The following is a 21,970-nucleotide window of genomic DNA, read 5'->3' on the forward strand; positions in this document are numbered from 1 at the left end:
CTATTCCCAACCTAACTCTTGTGGCTATTGGCTGGCAAATGCTGGATGCTGAGTAGAGACCTGTTTCTTGCCATGTGAGTCTCTCTACCAAACTACTCACAGCTAGGCAGCTGGCTTCCCTCATCATGAGCAAGGGGAGAGGCAGAGGGGATACCCAGAACAAAGCAACAAGGTGGTATCTCAATGCTTTTACTATTTTTGCTCACTGGAACTGTTGCCAGTTCCAACCCACATTCAGGAGCAAGGGAGTTCTCACGTGCATTTCAACAAGAAATCAACAATTACTGGGGGCTATTTAGAGGCTACCTGCCGCCATGGGTTGTTCTTGGCCTCTTCCTAAGTTCTGGACTTTGTTGTAATAATGGTAGCTAAAGGTTGTGATGTGAGAAACAAGGAGTAGGCTCTTTTCTCCCTCCTCCAAAGTTAATCGGGAATTTCCTCAGTATACAGATTTCCACCAAGCATCATATAATACATTACAGAAAAAGGTTAAAAAACGGAAACAGCAAGATACATACAGAGCGTGTGTCATCCTGTGGAAGGAAGGTGTTAGCTCACCGAGCCCTTGACAGTTAACTGGGGAGATGGTAGATAGGTAAGCCGTGGGGAGGCCTCAAAATTTCTGGTGATAGCACAGACTCAAGAACTAGATTTTGGGGCTCAAACCTAAGCTGCCTACTTAGCTGTGCTTTTTCCTCATGCCTGCTTTTTCATGTGTAGAAAGAGAATACAGTAAGATCTGTAAAGGGAGGATGATAACAGTATGAGTTAATATGTGTGAAGTGCATAAATTAGGGCTTGATACATAGGAAGCACATAGCACATTGCTGTAAACCATTACCAATATAAATTAATAGCAGATAAGTGCACTGTGAATGCTATTTCAAGTGATGTAATCATAAAAGTGAGTTAGATTTCTCTCTTTACCCAGAAATACACAGAATTAGGTAATTTTGCCACACAATACACATTCACTTTTAAAAAACACCCTAAGGCTAAAAACAAACATTCCAGTTGATCAAATTTTTATTTGGGCAATGTCAATCCTGATGTTTTTATGAGCTAAGAACACTGTACACCTTGATATCCTGATTTCCTGTTTAGATGTCCTCATGTCTTTTTCATTCCATTTCACTCATTCATTCACTCTTCATTCCTTTCATGAGCATGAGCACCGTCTGGGCACTGGCATGGTTACAGACATATGTACAGATACATGTGGCCCTAAATGAGAAGTGCTCTGGGAGAGGCTCCACAGAGAGACATGTACTTCCATTTGGGGGAGGTTGTAGATGTGGACAACTTCCCATAAAAGGAAACATGTGAACTGTGTGGGAATATGCCTGATGGAGGAAGAACAGGAAAATGTTCTAGTTGGAGGAGGGAATGGAGCCTGCAAAGTCTGGAGGCAGGAAGCAGCAAAGCAGATGGAAGACGCTGGCTGTTTATTTGGGCAGCAGCACAGACAGCAGGACGTGCATTGGTAGAAATGAAGCAGCAAGCACAGGCAGGAGTCAGGCCTGCGACCTTGAATCAAGGGTAAGAACCATTACTTAACTGACATCTCAGAGTGAAAACCACCAGCCTCTGATCCCTTTGCAAGGCCCACATGATCTGCCCCCATCCAGGACTCTGCTACGTACTGGGTGTGCAGGCTGTCTTGGGCAGGTCAGACAGGACAGGAGACTTCTGCTCTAGATCCTTGGCTTGAGCCACTGGGTTCCATCTAGCACTCTCTTCCATGAGGTGGCTTGGTCAGTTTGCTCACCTATCTTACCTTTGGCTCAAAGTGCACTTTCTCAGTGAGATCTATCTTCAGTGCCCTTAATGAAGGCCATAGCTGGCCTTCCCCTCTCTGGTAACTTTGGTCGCCCTTTCTTGCTGACTTCTTGTTTACATAGCACATACCTTTCAAAATACCCAGAATTAACATTTTTATTGTGTTTGTTGTTCATTATACATCTGCCCACCAGACTGGGAGCTCCCAGAAGCAGGAAGAGATCTTCGTTGGTCCCAGTGTGTAGTGCATACGTACTCAATAAATATTTATTGACTGAATAATAACTAAATGTCTTTGGATTGTTTTTTAAGAAACTTCAACTCTAGATGAGAAATAAGAAGCAGAGAAAAAAAAAGCTAGGAAGACAATTCAAATATATGTTCTTGTTCTTTTATAGTGTCTCGTGTATGTATTTTCCTATCAGTCCAATCAATAATTTGAAAGTTTTTTCCTGATTTGGATCTTTCACAAAGGAATGTCAATAATGTATAAAAAGCTACAAATATGTGTATAATAAAATTCAGATGAAAAGGCTGTTTTAGTTGATTTCTTCCTCCCCTACCACACCTTCCCTCACTTTCCTTTCTTTTGCTTCGTTCACTGCCAGCTTCTAGAACACGCCACCAGAAGCAGGGGCCCTGGACTTCTGTATACCAAGTTCCTGTCATTCAAATTCTGTCTTGGGATTAGCACTTCTTGATCTGGTCTTCCGGTCTGGGTACCCCATCTCTTAATCCCAATGTGCATCCCACACTGGGCTGTCCCATGGTACAGGACCCTCTGTACTCTGTGACCAGAAGCACCTGGGGCCTTGACCCCCTTCACTCCTCTTCTGGTTTCCCGCTTCCTGGTTATAACAGTGCTTCTCTTGCACTTCCATATGTCAACTCCATCCTTCCTGTTGGGTGAAGCTTTCTTCAGAGGCCTTTAAAGATATCCTTTTGGATGAAAAAAATGACAAATTTGTCTCTATGTTGTGGTGAATATCTTTTGCGAAAACTTCTGTGAAAATAGACTCTATTTTTTTTTAATCTCTCTGAAATGTTCTGCTGCTTTTTCCTTTCGTAGCTGCCAGTTTTCCTTCCCCTGCACCGCCCCCCCCCCCGCCCCGTCCCCCTTACCCCATGCATAGGCAGTCACCATGGCAACTTCCTCCATCTTTTGCGCTTCTCTTATTGCTCTTGCCTTTGGAAAATTCGTCCCTTCTTGTCATTTTAAGGAACCAACCTCTGTTCAGATCTCCTCTCCATTTCTCTCCAGTCACTAAGCAAGTATGCTGTCCACACTGTTATTATTTCCATCACATCTATGTCCCATGGTTTGATTTCATGAATATGTCTAAAGGTAAACTTTCCACCTTCTTCTTTAATGTCTTATTTTTTTCCATGGCCATAATCCTTATCATTACCTGGGTTGTAAGCTTTGAAGTCACTTTTGTATAATTTCTCCTCACACCTCTTTTTTTTATTTTACAAAATGCTTTTTTATTCCATCTGCTGCTTTTTCTCCCCAGTTACCATCATTACCACGTTGCCTCGAGTGCTTATTTATATACCGCAATTACCACAACATGTTTTGCTTCCCACCAATCCTGCTCATGTACAATCTCCAGATTAATCTTTCTGAAATGTTTTCTCACTGATCCAAATTGTCAGTGATGAGTTATCTTCTAACATATCAACTGCATATTGCCCTGCCCTTAATTTTCTCCCTTACTAAATTTCGTTCCAACATCTTTTCATCCTGTCACATCCATTAAACTGATATCCTCATCCCACAAATTCGTAGTCATTCTCATCTTTAATTTTTCTTTATTCATCCAATAAATTTATTTTTTCATGCTATAATGTGTTCATTTTCTTTCTACATGGAATGCTGCACACTTTCTTCTCCCTATGTAGTAATGAAGATGCTTATGACAATTGCTCATGTTTTTGAGGGCTTTTTGTGTATAAGACACTGAGCCAAGTGTTTTAAATATATTACATTTATTCCTCATAATAAGACTATGAGTTAGAGACAATTATTATACCTATTTAACAGATGAGAAAATGAGAACTTGGAGAGGTAAGGAGTTCTATGCTACCTTTATGATGGACAAGTAATGTGGAGGAATGGACACAGGCTCGGAAGCCTGGCAGACCTGAATTCAGTTCTTTCTTAGACCCTAGCTGGGAGAATTTGGGTGAGTGAGTGAGTCTTTCTGAGCGTGAGTATCCTTACATATAAAATGAAGATTAAATGAGATAATTTGTATAAAGCTCTGCCATAGAGCAATTAACAAATATTTTTCTTTTCTCTTTTTTCAGTCTCATTTCTTCCATTGACAACATTACCCGACATCTCCAACCCTCACTAACCCTGGTGCCCTCTATATTTCTGTAGTAGTTTTAATTTGCCCACTTAACATATGACTTACTTATGACTTGCCTTCATTCAAATATATTGGTATTGCCTTCTCGGTTAGATTTTGAGAGCAGGCCATTTAATTCTCCATTTCTCATCATGTTAACATAGCGATGAACACAGAATAAATGCTCAGTTTTTACTTCCTAATCGACGTATCTCCCTAGCTTGATCCAGTGATCTCTGATGCCGTGACCACACTGCCACGTGTGCTCTGTCAGCCTGTCTCATTAACACGTTCTCTTCTCTTCCCACCCACAGCATGTGCATTCCGGTACAATGGGCTCTCCTTCGTCTACCTCATCTACCTCTTGCTCATCCCTCTGTTCTCAGAGCCAACAAGAACGACGATGCAAGGTAAGAGACAGTTACCATTCTGTGCTACAGTCTGAATGCATTTGCTGAGCCACCTGGGTTTGTTTTTATTGTATGGGACAGATGCTGTCTGGGCAGCATGCTGGTCCAGTGGGGATCGGATGTCAAACATGTAAATAGCTGCATCAAGCAGAGTGGGGTGGAATGTGTCACTCACATAGCTTATCTCCCCATACAAGTTCCATATTAGCTCTTTATTAATAGGCCTGCAATATGTCTGGAATGTTTTGGCTAATTAAGACAATTTCAGTGTATTGTCAATGAAATAAGGCAGATGGCGTGACAAGATTGACATATGATTTGCCTGTTGGGTTGCTGGGGAGAATGTGGTGGCAAGTGGAAAAGGGGCAGAGAGGTGTCTTCTTACCTTTCTAAGCCATGTGGCAGGAGGACTAGGTAGGAAACTGGAGCCCAGTCATGACTCGTTCATACATAAGTTGAGATTTATTGCATATGCCTCTATCAAGTACCGAGAGTAATTTGAATTTCAGGGATAATGTCTCAAAATGTTACTGTAAAACTTCAATATCTTTCACATTGCTCTATAGGAACAGAAGGCATGGAAAAGAATAGTGACTAAATTTTCTGAGGCTCTGACTAGGAACCATGGTCTGGTTTGTAAATTTATATATTTGAAGTTCTTCTACAAGTATGAAAATTAAACCACAATGAATCAGTTTAACAAACTGTTTTTCAAAACAATGCCATTATAAGAAATAAGTGCTGAGCCAAATGCCTTAGGTAAGTGTGATGGCTGTAAGTTTACATGAAAGAAAAAGGGCACTGTTTGACTCAGTCTATGATGTGGTGAGGGAAAGGCCATTGGTCAGTGCTGCCAACTCATAGTGATGACCCTTCAAGAAAAGAAATGAGCACTTGTTGTACCCACAGCAGCAAATAACAACTCTATCTTTTTCCATTCTCCCCCTTAATATCACATTTATGGTACATATTGTTATCATTCATCCTAAGAGTTATGACTGTACATGGTATGTTGATTTTCTTGCCTCGAGAAGAATCTAAATAATAGCTCTTCTAAGACGCTTAAGTTCTTAATACATAAAGTTAAGAAGGGCTAGAGAAATGTGAGTTTACACAAATCCGCATTCAAACCAAAAATACATTGTTTATGGGACCCCACCATCCTAACCTCTTTTCTAGAGTTCAACATAAACAAAGACATTTAAACAAAATAGCTCCTGGCCTTAGAACCATACAGGGAACTCGTAGTTCATGGAGTAGAGTTTGTGTTTCATACACATGTAGAATAAAGTGCTTTAAAAATGAGTACCTAGGTATATTTAATTAAATTACCTATTGCTTTTCTATCAAGTATTCCCTTACTGTTTTATCTGGAAATCAGGTAAGTGGGATTTCCCTTTTCATAGTTATGTGACAATGCTGCTTTGCCTTCTTCCCAAACTAACCAGCCCTGCTCTCGGTCAGGCTGTCTCAGTCTCTGTAGGGGTGGGATGTGCAAGTGTGTCAGAAGTGCACGACAATGGTCCCATCTTGTTTGCCCATGGGCATCAGGGACTGACACTGTCAGGATTGTCATAGGTAAAATATTAACTGAGTGCAATAACCAGCTTTTCTCTGTGTGAAGAAACATCCTGAATTAAAACGTTACAAGGTCAGTGCACAAGCAAAAAGGTCAGTGCACAAGCAAAGCACAATGAGTACAAAAATATCTACTGGTGCTTCTCCTAGTAGGAGAGGCGGGAAGAACTGCACTCGAAAAGGAAAGCCACAGTTGTCTTTCCAGTTACTATCTGGAAGTAGCATTTTGATTATTTTCCTCTTTCTTACGTTTTAGTGCCAAGAAGCATGACTAGTATTTAAAATAGCCTAATTTATTTGTTTGTCTGTTTATGGAAGTGCGGAGGGACTCTAAGACAGGAGGTCCCACCTATTTTTTTATTTTTTTATTTTCTGAACACATAGGATGCACAAGCTAGGTATTTCTAAGTCTGTGTTTTGAAATATCCCATTGGTGATGCAGGATCGGGCCATGCATGGCAGCCTCTGAGGAGCAGGTGCACACCATGACAGGCCGGGAGGGGTGACTGCGGTGCAGCTTCTCTGGGAAACACAGGCTCAAACACACTTGGACTTTCAAATTCGTGTTCACGCACATTTCTCACTAATCTGTAAGAAAGCACATTGGCAAACTGAAACACCTGTCAGTAACCTCTGCACCACCTGCTCATAGAAGGCTCTACCTGAAACAGTGAGCAAATTCGAATCACGTCCTGAGCTGCTCAGGCCTCCGTGTGTGTCACCAAGACGATGAAAGAATGCAGACTGCCCCTGAACTGGAAGTATGGGGCACACGTATGAGGGTTACCGTGTGGCAATATACCCTCCATTTGGTCTGTTGGATTTTTTTCTTGCATGGTTATTTTTCCTGAAAATATATCCACAGAGGTGCCCAGTATGTGGAGAATTTCAGTGTCATAACTTAGAGGGTGGATCTTTCGTGCAGTTCTTGGGATGGCTTAAATGTGAAATCCCAGCCTCTCCGCTGTGGTTGTTTAGGGCAAGGATGTCCACTTACTGTGATATCAGTGGCATCAGCAGGACATGGAACATCTGAATGTGCCTGAGGCTTTCCCCATGCCTATGATTAGATAAAAATTTGCTGTAAGACTGGAAACAACTGCTAAGGGAAGAAGATCAGGAGCAGTTAGTTATATGTTGAAATGTTATCAAGTTTAAAAAAAGAAATTTGACAAAAACAATTACTTGGGGATTCAATATACTTACTTATGGGTGTCATCTAAATCGCAGAAATTGAGAGTAGGAGGAACTTTTAGAAATCAGGAACCACTCTAGATATTTTGAAAGAAAGAAATATAATAGAGGGAGTCAGTCACTAGGGGCGATGGAAGAGCTAAGAAGTCAAAAGAAATATTGAGGTGATCAAGATACCAGCAAAGCAGGAAGCCTGGGGAAGACCGAGAGGTATTATGAGCAGAATTCGGAAAAGTCAGGGTCATCCAGGAGTTGCTAGAACCACAGGAGAAAGTTGAGGAATGGATCCGTGCACACAGGCATTGACTGGCATTCAACTATTAGTGATATAACCATATGAGATGGTTCAATGTTAATTTTCAATACATTGTCCATTACTTTCAAACATCAGGAGGCAGGTGGTGGAGGTGATCATCTTTCCCTTCAGTCTTCACTGGACAAAAGATTCCTAGTTACTCAGGATGTGATTTTTGACTGTTCTCATTAGACAATCTTCATCTAGAAGTGCTTTCCTCTGCCACAATTTCTTCTAGAATACTATGTGCCATGGGTACTGAGGTATAAATTGAGAATTTTCTTTCACAACTAAGGAACTCATTTCACAGCCTTCAGAAGGCGTTGTCTATGACAAGTCATGGTGGAATTTCTGCCCAGGTATTGGTAGTGACTACGGGTAGCTCTCTCTCTCTCTCTCTCTCTCTCTCTCTCTCTCTCTCTCTCTCTCTCACACACACACACACACACACACACTCATGGCATGGAGAACAGGCACACCTTCAATCTCTCACCAGTCGGTATGCAATTACTTCCCTCAGCAGGGCCCTCATCTTTGTGTTTTTCATGCAGAGTCATATATTAGTATAGCATGTGAAAACAGGTACTAATGTAGGTCTTTCATAAAAGGGAAGTGGCTTAAAGCATACTTTTGAAAAGCAGGGTTACTGTAACACTGTAGGAAGAGAAAGGAATCTTTTTTGCTGTTCACGTAAGAGCACTTTCTGTTCGGATTGAGACTACATTCTATTAAATTTATTAGCTAATCTATAATTAACTTCAAGTGGCCCTAATATTCCAAACTGATGAAATACTAACTCTTTAGCCATATACATAAGAGAGTTCCTATACCTGATGATGTTTTGAATATGGTACATTGGTCAATATGGTGAAAGAGCTTGTATTATATTTGAATAGAGTATAAGTAATAAAATATATAAGATATGAAAGAAGTCAGCCATAAGTTCTCAATATATATTGGCTAATTATAATATTATCATTATTTTGAAATAAATTATTACTTTGAACATCAGAGTAAACAAGATTTAGAAATCTCATGTGTATATCCATAGATAGTCTTTACCTTAGGACTTTTCCTGGTGCTCTTTAAATATCAGCTAATTACTGTGTAATTTCCAAGGTTTCTTGTTAAATAATATTTAGGTTAATAATGTATTAATAGAGAGCAAATAGCACTGCCTACCAAGTACAGATTATTATTTACATGCATCAATTCATTTAATTCTCACAACCCTTGAGGGAGCTGTTATTGTTATTGAAAACTATTATGAAAAATCCTCATATTACAAATGAAAATTGAGTTCCAGGTGGGTGAAGAACAAGCCCTAGGACATACAAGTGGTGTGTGGGTGGCTGCATTCTTAGTTGCTATTGTGTCCTGATTCACACCCTGGACAGAACAAAGTCCCTCTGGGGACAAGCAAGGGGAGAGGGAAACCTAGTCGCTTAATAAATACTTGTTGGCTGACAGATTACCAGGGCTCGGATACAAAGATCTGGAGAGACAATGTGAGTGAATTTAAAGAAGATATTTTAATATATATTGGTGCAGATTGACGATGTGTATATTCTGCAGAAAATACATCATGTTAAGTGCGACTAGTTCTTTCTTTCAACAAATATTAATTGAAAGACTACCTTTTGCAAAACTATATTTGGATTTGTGGAGGATGAAAAGGAGGCAAAAACATGGTTCTTCACTGCAGTAGCTTCCCAGATGCATTGTTTCTTATGTATCTCATTGAATAGCAGCTCTTTCAGGGAAGCCATATACTTATTTCAGCAATACCGCCATTTCTCTGAACTGATCTCAAGTTACTCCTTTGCAGTTCGCCTTAAGAATTTGCCTTGAATAGGCCCAATGGTGGCAAACCACTGTCCTTTTAAGGTGGGTGTGATTTGTATAGCATTTCGAGTCAAGCTTGATGGGGAAAAAACTGGCAATGCAATTAGTCATGTCAATTTTATTTTTGAAAAAGACAAAACCCAGAGTATTTTGTATAAAATGAAGTGCCTGAAGGTCACCCCTCCTTAGAAATGAGGCGGTTTAAAGTTTGTTCGTATGAAAATCCTGCAGTTGATACACATGATATAACAAGTACAAATGGAACATCTTTCCATGATATGGCTGTATAGATATTCATGACCGAGGATTTTGTTATGAAATGGAATGCAGGGACAAGAAGGCAGCATCCTGAAAAAAGTGTCAATGAACTAGACTTATCCTGGAATCTCAACTATAACAGTCAGTGCCTGTTTAATCTAGACCAGAGATTCAGTTGTAATATCTGGAGAAGTGCTTAAACTGAAGATTTTAGTCAACTTTTATATCTCATATCCTACGTGCCAGGTACTGTTCTAAGCACTCTCTATACTAACTCATTTAATTAGAGGATAAAAGAATTTTTTATTGAAAAAGCAGAACCTCCATTCTGGAAAAAAACAGTTATTGTGGAGTTAAATGGATTATAAGTCCACTTTACAAACTAGGTATACTGCATAGTGAAGTACATTAGTGAGACTTAGTCACGTATTGTCCGGTCTAGATTCCTGTTTTCCTGTTGTCATTTCCCCTCATCAAGCCTCTCCATGTACCCATGGAGCTCTTGCTCCACAAAGCTGTCACAGAGTGCCTTGTTTCATGTGCCCAATCATATAGTCTTAGCTTTCGATTCTGTCAGTGCTCAGAGTCCAGAGTCTTTTCCAGTGGCTTCAACAGAAACTATTGCATCCTTCAATATATTCTTAATAAATACAGTGCGAATATTATCAGTGAAAAGCTCACAGTCAGAGATGGGAGAGATGCGTGTGAAATTTGTTGGTCTCTGAAAATTGCTTCTGCCTGTTTGCTTGGTTCTGTCAGCAAGGTCTTTGTTACTATGTTCTCTCACAGACTCGTGTGAATAAGAGGGTCTTATCCATTCTTTTTCAAGGAGAATCTTTTTCTTATTGGGGGCTGATTGAAAAGGAATTCTCCAAATTACAAGACTACATTTCCTGGGCAACATTAATCATTGATCTACAATAGGAATATCTTAGAAGCATCACCACTCAATCAGTTCACATGTGAAACGTTTATGTTATGTACACACACACGTGCACACACACACAGATGCTAGGAGATACAGAGGTTGTGTAATTACTTTTAAACAAAGTTGTCTTCTTGTCCAAGGACCCATCCTTATTCTGAGAGCCTTAGTTCGAAAAGTTCTTTAAGAGTAGACAAAACCGTAATAAATGAGAACAAAATTTTCAGTGTCATAGAAAAAGGGAAGGACTTTGAGTGCCCGTGCAGATCTTTTGTTCAGTCTTGTATGTTCAGTTCCAATGGCTAGCTCCTCCAGGAATATGTGAAACATAGACAGTAGCCCAGATATTTGCTGAGCCAGTCAGACTGCCAAAGAGATAACAACAGAACTGCACACCGCCAACCCTCTTAGGCTCTGCTCTCAAAATACTTTTCAATATACGGTTTTGTAGAGATTTTCTCCCCATTGTTATGAGAGGAGTGGGTCTGAAATATCTTTTTGCTTTTGTTTCTCCTAATAAATTTTGCATTGTTATTTTGAGCAAAGTAGCAGTTCCCATGATGTTTGCTTGCATTTACATTCAGAAGTTACTAAAAATAGTTTTTTTTTTTTTTTTTTTTTGGTTATTTGGGATTTTTTTTCAACAATTTGGAGAGGAGATAAAATAAGAAAGAGGTAGTAAAGGAGAGGCTTACTTGTACTTTGGTGACAATTGTTAGCAAGTGATATTTTTAGCAGACCAAGTTAACTTTTGTAAACTATTGGCAAAGTTATTCTAAGATGATAAGAAAAAAAAGAGGTATTTTAATCTCTTCAGCTCTAAACAGGGTCCTAGTTTAAGAGGAAATTGTACTAACCATTAGTAATGTGTGTGTGCGTGTGTGTGTGAGAGAGAGAGAGAAAGAGAGAGAGAGAAAGAGAGAGAGAGTATGTGTGTTTGTGTGTGTGTGTGAAAGAGAGAGAGAGAGAGAGAGAGAGAGAGAGAGAGAGAGAGAGAGAGAGAGAGTGTGTGTGTGTGTGTGTGTGTGTGTGTGTAAAATAATCACCAAAAAAAAAAACTTACCCTGAGATTCTGACCCAGGATACACTAAAGGCACACTGAGAAAAGAAAAATGATGTTCAATTTGCCTACATGAAGAGGCAAAGAGGTCTGTAACTTGTAAAGACATGTTTAGACATCAGAGAGGAAATAGTAGCAGATATTTAAAACTGCTTACATCTGGTTTTTGTTAAAACACTGTTAGTCTTTATACCATTTGGCTTATTATTACTGCATTTTATTATGTCATAATACAGCAAAAAAGTAGGAAAATATTTAATTGAGTAAATTATTAGGTGTTTTATATTATTAATATCGTCTCACCACTAAAAAGAATGCTAACAAAAATAATTAGATGCTTATTTCTTACAATTTTGGATAAATTAATTATAGGTCTTCTGGTTATTTTAAATGCCTTTCTTGGGATGGTACAGATATTAGATTCCATTGTTTTAAATTTGGCTTTCTATTCAGTTAGAGGGCATTTCAGGCAATACCTGTAATTCTCAGTCCAATAAACCTTGGGTCTAATTATTATCTGACTAAAGAGAGGATTTCACAAGTCCTAAACTTTTGGGCTTTATTTGTCTAGAATCAACCAAATCTACAATATGACCTCACCTGTGATTTAAATATTGCATTGTCATTACCATGAGGTAGTTCACTTGAATCAATATCAGTTTATTGATCCGCTCTTCAAATTGCTATTCTTTTGTTTATTCATTTGACAAACATTGGTGCCTACCCTGTCAAGCCTTGCACTAGGCAATTGGACATACAAACATTAAATAAGACAGGCTATCTGTCCTCAGGATATAAATCTAGTTCTGCCATTTATTAACTGTTCCATCTTGGGCAAATTCTTTAAATTCTCTGAGTCTTGATTTCCTCATATGTCAAGCTCTTGGCACTGGTCCTAGACAGAACATTAAGAAATCTGCCTGTGGGAGTCACATTCACCGACACCTACTTGTGTGTTATGAGGTGAACAGATGGATAAAGAGCTCTTGAGGAAGAAATCATAGCTCTTCTCTTACTTTTTAAATTTGTTTTCCCTTTTAATTGATTTGTTTATGTATGTATTTTTTAAATTTTATTTTATTAGTTTCCATTATAGAGTACATTGGTTAGACATTTATATAGTTTATAAAATGATCCCCCTAATTGCTCTTTCTCTCCTCTGGCTCTCCACCTAGCCATTACATGAATACTAACTGTATTCCCTATGCCATGCTCCCCATCTCCATGACCATTTATCAACTACTAATTTGTACTTCTGTAACCCTTTACCCCATTCTCCTAGCCCTCCAACCCCCCTCCCCTCTGGCTGTCCTCAGATTTCCTCTAAATTTTGAGTCTGTTTTTGATTAGTTTTTTTTTGTCATTGTTCCTTAGATTCTACATATAAGTGAAACAATATGAGATTTATCTTTCTCTGTCTGACTGATTTCACTCAGCATAATTACCTCTAGGTCCATCCATGTTGTTCCAAATGGTAGGATTTTGAGTCAATTTATTTCAGCATTGAAGCTGGCTTCTTTCAAAGACTGGACAAGACAAATTTTTTGACTGATTCATTTGTTAGAGAGTTTGGGCTTTACTTCATGTATAACTGTTTCTTTTAAACAAACTCACGTGTATTTGCAGATTCATACAAAATAACCCTTTTAAATGAAAACTTAATTTAACTTTCAAACAGTGCTAATTTTTAATTTTAAGAAGAGTAAGAAGGTAACACGTATAGTGCTTGTTATATGCCAGACAACTCTCCCAAGCTTTCTAGATAGTAACTCATGTAATCCTTACAACACTACTATGAGATAGGTACTAGTATTATTTATATTTTATAGATAGGAAACTGAGAAACACACAGAGGTTAATGAATAATTCCCGAAACAAACAATTTTTTAAATTGATTCAGTGAGTGAAAGCTTCTAATATAAATAATTCAGTTATCTACATAAGCATTTCTATCATTTGTGTTTTATTACAGAATTATTATAGAGTGAAAATAAGTGTAGAGATGCATGTTTTTCATTTGCCTTATTGCAAAATAAGTAGACAATCAATGTACTTTAAACCACTTTTTAGTATAAATCTTCAGCATTAAATAGAAATGAATACACTAAGGATATTGATATGAAATATGCCTTCATTTTGTTGTTGTTGTTCAGGGAATAAGCATAATTGAGCACCAGAAGTAGGCACTAGAGCCACAGGTAACTGTGACACTGGTCTTTCTAATCTTACAGCACACCACTTAGTCCCCCCTCCCTCCCTCCTAATTTCCTCTCTCTTTTCTCTTTCTATCTTCACTTGCTCCATTTTTTAAAAATTAATTTTGCCTAAAAATAATGTATGCATTTCAACTTGCCAATATTGTGTACTCTTGAGGAATATTTGGGGAAAGACACTAACAGCCTCTTCAGGCAGCCTGGAGCCAGAGTCATCAAGCTGTGAGAAGTGGCACATGATTATGGTGATCTGGCCTCTGTAGGTGGCCTAGGATGGGCTGACCTAGAGCCCCTGTCTAGAGCCTCATGCCTGGCAGGAGGAAAGCCTACAGTTTGTGAGCATGTGTATGTTGAGGACTGAATGTGTATATTCTGAAGTGGTTTCAAGTCATCAAGGTAGTGTCTTTCTTCTCTTGCAAACTGGCTGGCTGGCCATGACCGGTATGATAGGATCCCTTTGCAGTTGGGTGGAAAGGAATATCACCCTCAAATATCAACCTCTTCACCATATCATGTTCCTTTGGATTTAATGGCATCTGAAAAATGAAAATTACTCTTTTACAATGCAAGGAAGTACTGTAGCAGTCAGTGGGGAGTGCCTTAACTCTCTTGATGGTGGATATGAATAGCTCTGCCCAGGTTCTGCCCCAGCTACACATTCCCAAACACACATTTCTTCAGGACCAAGGCATTGTTTCTCTCTGTTGCCTGTCATGTTGATGGCTGAGGGCTCATAGCAATGACCATCCATCTCTGAGAACTGTCCTAAACTGAAAAAATCTGATCCAAGTTTTGCCGCCTTTTGGTGGCAGGAATGGCCCCTATTTTGATAAATGGTCATTTGGGAGTGGGACAAGGTCTTGCCCCCTTGCCTTGTTCTGGGACAACTCTGATGTTCCATCTCAGCACCAAAGCTTCTTGTGGGGTGTTCTGAGGCTTCTGTTATAGCTTCATTGCGCCCCACCTTCTCCCAATATCTAAGCCTGCTTCCTTTCCTCCCACCACCATTCCTGAATGCAATCCCCAGATGGCCTGAGCTCGTCATCTAATGGTCCCCAACATGATTTTGTCTGCCCTCTGAGAGCAAGGATTGCAATTATTAGAGACACCAGAGAGTACGGTGGGACCCCAACATAGGGCTGGTGTGGGGACATGTGCTGGGAAATGGGGCAGCTAGGGTGCTCCTATGGGGCATGTTCTGTATTGGGGTCCTGGCCAAGAGGGCATGTGAAAGCAGAATTATGGTTCCTGTTTTGCTGACCAAAATACTAATACTCCAATATGGAATTACATGCTTCTAGAGGAAGGAGTCTCTTGGGCGGCCTAGCAATGGTCCTGCAGAAAAAAATAGGAGAGAGAGCACACCAAGGACACATTTCAGAGCAATACACAATTTTCCCAAAGATGAGCCCTATTACTCAAAACAATTCCGTAAATGTCCCCTTCTAACTTCCTCAGTGTTCTTGGGAAATTCCATGAATTTATTACTCTGCAGAATGTTGTGCAGTGGTCTGTCCGAAAGATTTCTGTCTTGGCTTCCCGGGAGTGGCCTTGCCATGCAGAACTAAATGGTTGAAATGATCCCTCACTGCTTTACCAGATATTGAGAGTTAGAGAGCAGCCAAGTTGTTAAGAGCACAAGAGACCGAGCAAGCAGAGGAAGTGGCTAATGGGGTCTTTGACAAGCTGGGTAATGAGCAGTAAAGCTGCAGGATGAGGGGCTGCTGGATCATGTATGCCTTACCACCTTGCACTCCTTCTTTGTTCTACAATTACTTCGAGTGGACTGTGCAATAGGTGGGGATTAATCACCTATTTACTGCCAGGCTCATTCAAGGTTATTAGAAAGGCATGATCATTGACTCTGGTCATGTTGGTGACTTTTTTAATAAAAAAAATGAGTGTTTAGCAAACATTTGTCCATCTAAGTGAGCTGAAAATTGTGACAAGGTGTTGACTAGGCTGCATCTGTCTTTGGATAGCAATAACTGGTTCTATCGTTCAACCATATGTTGCTCATCAAATATTCAGCAGCTAGAGCTTTTACAAAGGCAGCAGGGAATAAGGAGACTCCGCTTCTGAGAGCTGTGCTTGGCTTGGCCTTAGTGTTTAGAAATGGGGTACCAGCTAGTTGGAAGGAGGGAGGGGATTGGGGAATGGTTACCTGGGAAATTTAAAAATATTTGTGGTCCGGAGTTTTGCTGATTTTTAAATGTCATGTGTAAGTGCCTACCAGAATCTGAATGAACAAGTCCCCTGCATTTATTCAGGGGGTAACCTGTGATAGGAAGATAGAATTACACTGAGTGATGGGACTGGATGAAGTGCAGATTGATTGACTGATTGATTCATTCATTCATCTGACAAGTACTTATGAGCCATTTACTCTTTGTAAAAAATATGTTACAAACTGGTAATACAACAGTAAACAAAACTAAACATGGCCCTATAATCCAGAAATGTACTATGTAGTTGGTGATGCTAAAGCATAACTTTAATTTTTTAGAATACATTCTGAAGTCTAAATACGGTTGATCCTCATTATTCCAAAATTCTGTATTTGTGAATTCGCCTACCTGCTAAAATTTATTTGTAGCCCCAAAATAATGTTTGCAGTGCTTTCATGACCATTCACAGACATGACCAAAGGGGAGAAGTTGGAGTTGTCCAGAACACACGTTCCCAGTTGGTGAAGAAGAAGGGATGCTCTGCCTTCATGCTCAACTCTCCAGCTCTAAAGAAGTGTCCTTTTTGCAGTCTGCTTAGTGCCACATTTCCCACATTTTTTTCTTTTCACTGGTGATTGTGCTGTTTAAAATAGTTAACCAACGTAGTGCTGAGGTGCTGCCTAGTGTTTCTAAACACAAGAAGGCTGTGATGTGCCTTATGGAGAATATATGTTTATCAGAGTAGTTTTGTTCAGGCATGAGTCATAATGCTGTTGGCTATGAGTTCAATGTCAGTGAATCAACAATATATATTGAACGAGGTGTCTTTAAAGAGACATACACCTCAAACAAGGTTATGTATTGATTGATTGATGAGAATACTGTAACCAGAGGTTCTCAGGAATCTAACTATATTTCCCCTAGGAGCAAATGGTTCAGTATTCTCTAATTCGGTGTTCACGGCAGTATTATAGAACATAACTATCTCGAATAACAAGAATAAACAGTACACATTTTGCACTAGAATGTGAGTATTAGAGTTATAGTGGCACAGACCTTGAAGGAGGAGAGTGTAATTATCGTATTGTTTGAAAGAGATTTGACATTTAGTATTACATTAGTTTCAGGTGTACAGTATAGAGTTAGACACTCATATGACTTATGAAGTGATTCCCCCCAATAGGTCTAGTGCCCATCTGATACCATACATAGTTATTACAATATTATTGACTACATTCTCTACGCTGTACTTCACATCTCTGTGGCTATTTTATAACTACCGATTTGTACTTAATGCCTTCACTTTTTCATCCAGTCCCCTCACCCCCCTCTCATGGGGCAGTTTGTTCTCTGTATCTAAGAATTTGTTTCTGTTTTGTTTGTTTGCTTATTTTGTTTTTCAGATTCCACATATAAGTAAAATCATATGGCATTTGTCTTTCTCTGTCTGACTTACTCCACTCAGCACAATACCCTCTAGGTCTATCCATGTTGTGGTACATCGTGAAATTTTATTCCTTTTATGGCTGAGTGATTTCTTAAATATTGCAGTTAGAATTTTCTTTAAGGTGAGTTTTGTTATGACAGGTTGAAAAATAGTGTGGCAGAGGAGAGCCTCTCTAAAGTTATTACAACTTCCTCTTTAGTGAAGTGTTCTTTGTATTTGATTTGCAATTAATGGTGTCTTTTCTGAATTTTTTGTTTTTTTTTTTAAGGCTTGGAATTTTAAACTTGAGGCAGAGGTCTAGTTCTGGGAGTGCCACACTATGTTAGATGTGTGGACGGGGATGGTGAAAGAAGCTTACATTTTTACATTTTCAGTGCTAAAATTATTCATTAGTTTAATGAGAATATTTGTTTTTACATTTCACAAAGACTTTCTACTTCTGTTATTTCTTATAATACAACAATATCCTAGCAGGAATAGGTTCAGGTTAATTTATCAGATGTTTGTCAAATTATCTATCTATCTATCTATCTATCTATCTATCTATCTATCTTCTATCTATCTAAATTTTTATACCCCAATTATGAATCTAATGTATTCTAATTATGAAATGTGTGAAAAGAAATATTATCAGGGATATTGAATAATGTCAGTACTAACATATTGAAGAAAGAGTGTTCATTTACAATAGTATTATTTTTAAAAAAATCAGTAAGCGCTCTGTTTTTTTAGGAAGTATATATGGTTAGGAAGAAAACTGATACTCTGTTTCCCATGAATTTCATAAATTTTTCTTATTCTCAGTCCTTGTTTAACCTATAGATTTGTTCTTCTCTCTCAACCTCTCTCTCTCCTACACAGAGACAAAATTTCCAAAAATAACATATATATATATAACATATATATATAAATAACATATATATATGCAAAATTATGATTACTAGATAAAATGCAGTATGGCTAGTTAAATTTGAATTTTAAATAAACAAAAAATACTTTTTTAGTGTAATTTTGTCCCAAATTGCATGGAGCAGATTTATACTGAAAAATTAAATTATTCATTTTTAATTTGAAATTCCAATTTAACTGGGTGTCCTGAATTTTTATTTGCTAAATCTGGCAATCATAAAAATAATTATACATATATGGTGTGTGTGTGTGTGTGTGTGTGTGTGTGTGTGTGCGCGCATGTAGAGGGAGGAGATGGAGAGATTCCCTACTTTTTCAAATCACCATTTGTTTTGCTCAGTTTGGGCTTTATAAGATATGGATTTCTAAACTCTGATTTTCAATGTAATACAAAATGTCGATCTATTCTATCAACTGCTCATTGATCAGATACAGTATGTTAACAACAAAACACATTGGAAATTTGATGAGACCGAGATTATAGCTAGTTGATTAAACTTGTGTCTAGAATATACCTTCTTTATGTCAACGATTTTTTGATAAAATTTGTTTGAGGTTAGAGTCAGCTTATGGATAAAACTAAAAGTTATCAGCAGAAGAATGCTCTGAAGAAGTATTTTCTGTATCTCATTTAACTACAAATTTGATTCAACCTAAAAGGTTGGTTAGGGTCCCTGGGTTATTTTGTTAGTTTGAGATATCTACTGACATTTTACAGTGTACTTAAACTGCTGTGGATTTTATTTCTGGCATTTCTTTTCCTGCCTCCCACAGGTATATGATGACATCTGAGTGAACCCTTTGTCAAACACACCCATCCTGCTGATGGTGACAATTGACTTTCTGACAAATAGCTTCCTCTTATGCTTGCAGAAGGTCCGCATCTGCTGGGTCAGGTCATTCCTGCCCCTGCTTCCAGAATCCATCTCAGGCAGCTTTCCTTCCAGGGCATCGTTTTTCTGTGGAAAACACTGAGTAGTCATTGGCGGTGTTTATTCACTCTCTGGCGGGTCTTGGAATGCTTTCATTGGTGAAGCAGCACAACTTCCTCTTCCCACACTGGCTCTCTGACACTTGGTCACACAAGGGTCAGCAGGGGCTGTGTGTACAAAGTGCACACGGTCAGTCTCCTGGCCAGGAGGCCTGAGTGTGTGGGATGCCAAGTCTGTGTGACTGAGCAGTGAACACAGGAATCCTCCTGATACTGGAGGGGACAACAGCTGGGGCTGACACCCAGGGTTCATCCTCTGGGAAGTTGTTTCTGTAGTGCACATTTCTTAGCAACTCACTTTGGCAGGAGCACATTTTCTATGATTGACCTGAACGAAAACACACAATATAACTTGGGGAAATGGTTACAGGGTGTGCCATATTGCCTTCTCCCAAAACACTATCAAAGGATAGTTTCTTTTCTGGAGAGAACATTTGGCCTTTAATGAGAAGTGTGAAATAGATGTAATGGATAGAAGAGGCTAGCCAACTAGGAGCTCAGATAAATGGCCATGTAGACAAAGACAGCTGAAATATGGTTGTAATGGGTGAAAGGACGCCTTCCTCTGCTCATTTCCAGGTATAATTTTTAATGTAGCTGGATTTCACACTAAATAGCAATAAAGATTTTGAGGGAACAGACATTAACAAGTATATTTGTTCCTTACAGGGTTTTTTACTCAATTTTCCAAATTAGATAGCATTTATATTTTTTGTAAGCTGTATTAAATCAGCAACAATTTATAATGTTTTCTCACATTAAGAAGACCCATACAATTGACATAGTAGAAAAAATGGTGAATAAATTTAACAAAAACACAAGAATACCACAGATGTGGAGAGATACTATGGTAAAATAAACAATGACTAACATCATGATATCCTCCAGTTTCAACTATTTAGTTTAAAAACCCACTGACCTTTAGAAACAATGAGAATGGCTGTCTGGGACACAGGACAGATTCTGTAGTGCAGATTTTGCTTTGAAATTATGTCTTTCTCCATTCACGAACTCAGGACCAAGCTACCCAGCTCCTCCAACCCGCATAGACCTTTCACAACTCCTCAGCTTGGTATTTAATTGTTTTTTCTTTTCACTCTTGGATCCCTGTGATAAGTTTGAAAACTTGTGAGTCATGTCATACCATTTACTTAGCGTCTGGGGAGCAGGTTTTCTCAACTCCTAAGTGTGCATATTTTTGCATGCACATCACTATTTGGGGTTTCCCTGGCCAGTTACTCCAGAGAGTTTGGGGCAGTTATTAGAGCAGTTGAAGGCAAACTGTTCAACGATTCTAGTTTTAGACTTTTTTTTTTTTTCAGTTTTGCAACCTGCCACAGATTTTCAAAATACCAATAGCAGACTCTTCCTACTTGCTCTGAGATCTTTACAAGGCATCCTAACATCCTGGGTTGTTTATCGTGTTCTATCCAGAGTGAGGATTTTGTTTCCACCAGGGGGAGCCACTTTGTCCAAAAGGGTTCATCAACTGTGGTATATTTCAAGGCCTTTCAGATAGTTCCCACTAACCCCATTAATCGACCTCATTCGTACTTTTTCACCCCCTAGGAAAATAAGATAATTTCAAATAACCCTTTATTATGAGTATTATTTAAGAATGCAAGAACTGACTTAATGATGAAACCAAAATATAACCCCCTGTCACTGAGGTTAATCGCGGAGTAGGGACCAAAGGGTAGGAGAAAAGTTTCAGGAAGAGAAGTGCACTACTCTAAGTATAAAGTTAGAAAGTAACACTTATAGGTAGGTACATAAATAGTATTAGATTATGTATTTTCTACATGAATGAACATTTCATAACATTCTAAGCAAAATACTTTTGTGTTGTCATTCAACAATAAAGCAAAACCTCCACTTATGTGATGAATTAATTATACCACAGACCTGTGATATCACTTTATCAATAGTGAGGATGACAGTTATGATCTTGCTATGTTCTCATCAATATACCTGTTACCACTAAAATCTTTATTGGAAATTTTCTAAATTAGGTTGTAGGATACAAAGAAATATAAATAACCAATGTCCCTGTACTCAAGGAGTTTACAGTTCTAAGATTATACTTGGAAATAATGTTAAATGAATAAATTAAAATGTCTATAATAGGAATAATAGCACAAATCACTAAATCAGTAAAGATAATCATTGTATACTATTCTGTATAGTGAAAGGCATCTACTGAAAATTCCAGTTTTAATTTGACACAATTAATATTTAGCTCCTCTTTTGGATAGTGTTTGGCCAAAAACTCTATATGTCTTTTGAGTCTTATCCTGCAAAATGAAAGCAGGTCCATGCATCTGTGAAGAGATGTATGTGCAACTTTCTGGTTTATAGTTTATCTAAAGCCTGTTCCAACTTCTACAGTTCTTGGTAAAAGTGGGGCTCTGTTTGTGTGTCTGTAGTGGGCAGGGGGAATTGGGGAGGTTAATGTAGTTGTGCTTTTGCTTCACAATAAAGTATTAGGAGGAGAAATCATTGGGAGATCTTAACAAGTGTTTTTGCTAATTTTTAATCCTGAGG

The 21,970-nt window shown here is 38.6% G+C and overlaps 1 protein-coding gene across 10 annotated transcripts in view; it reads left to right on the top strand.

Annotated features, from left to right (window-relative positions):
* Positions 1–21,970, top strand: part of PIEZO2 (piezo type mechanosensitive ion channel component 2) — a 375,431-nt gene that overhangs the window by 67,503 nt on the left and 285,958 nt on the right. For all 10 annotated transcript variants that reach the window (XM_036229852.1, XM_016119848.2, XM_036229845.1 and 7 more), the window contains exon 2: positions 4,448–4,543. In XM_036229852.1, the coding sequence (XP_036085745.1) occupies positions 4,448–4,543 (96 nt within the window). The remainder of the gene's footprint in view (positions 1–4,447; positions 4,544–21,970) is intronic.

This window comes from Rousettus aegyptiacus, unplaced genomic scaffold (assembly GCF_014176215.1).
Source record: "Rousettus aegyptiacus isolate mRouAeg1 unplaced genomic scaffold, mRouAeg1.p scaffold_m13_p_12, whole genome shotgun sequence".
In the NCBI taxonomy this organism is placed as follows: Eukaryota; Metazoa; Chordata; class Mammalia; order Chiroptera; family Pteropodidae; genus Rousettus; species Rousettus aegyptiacus.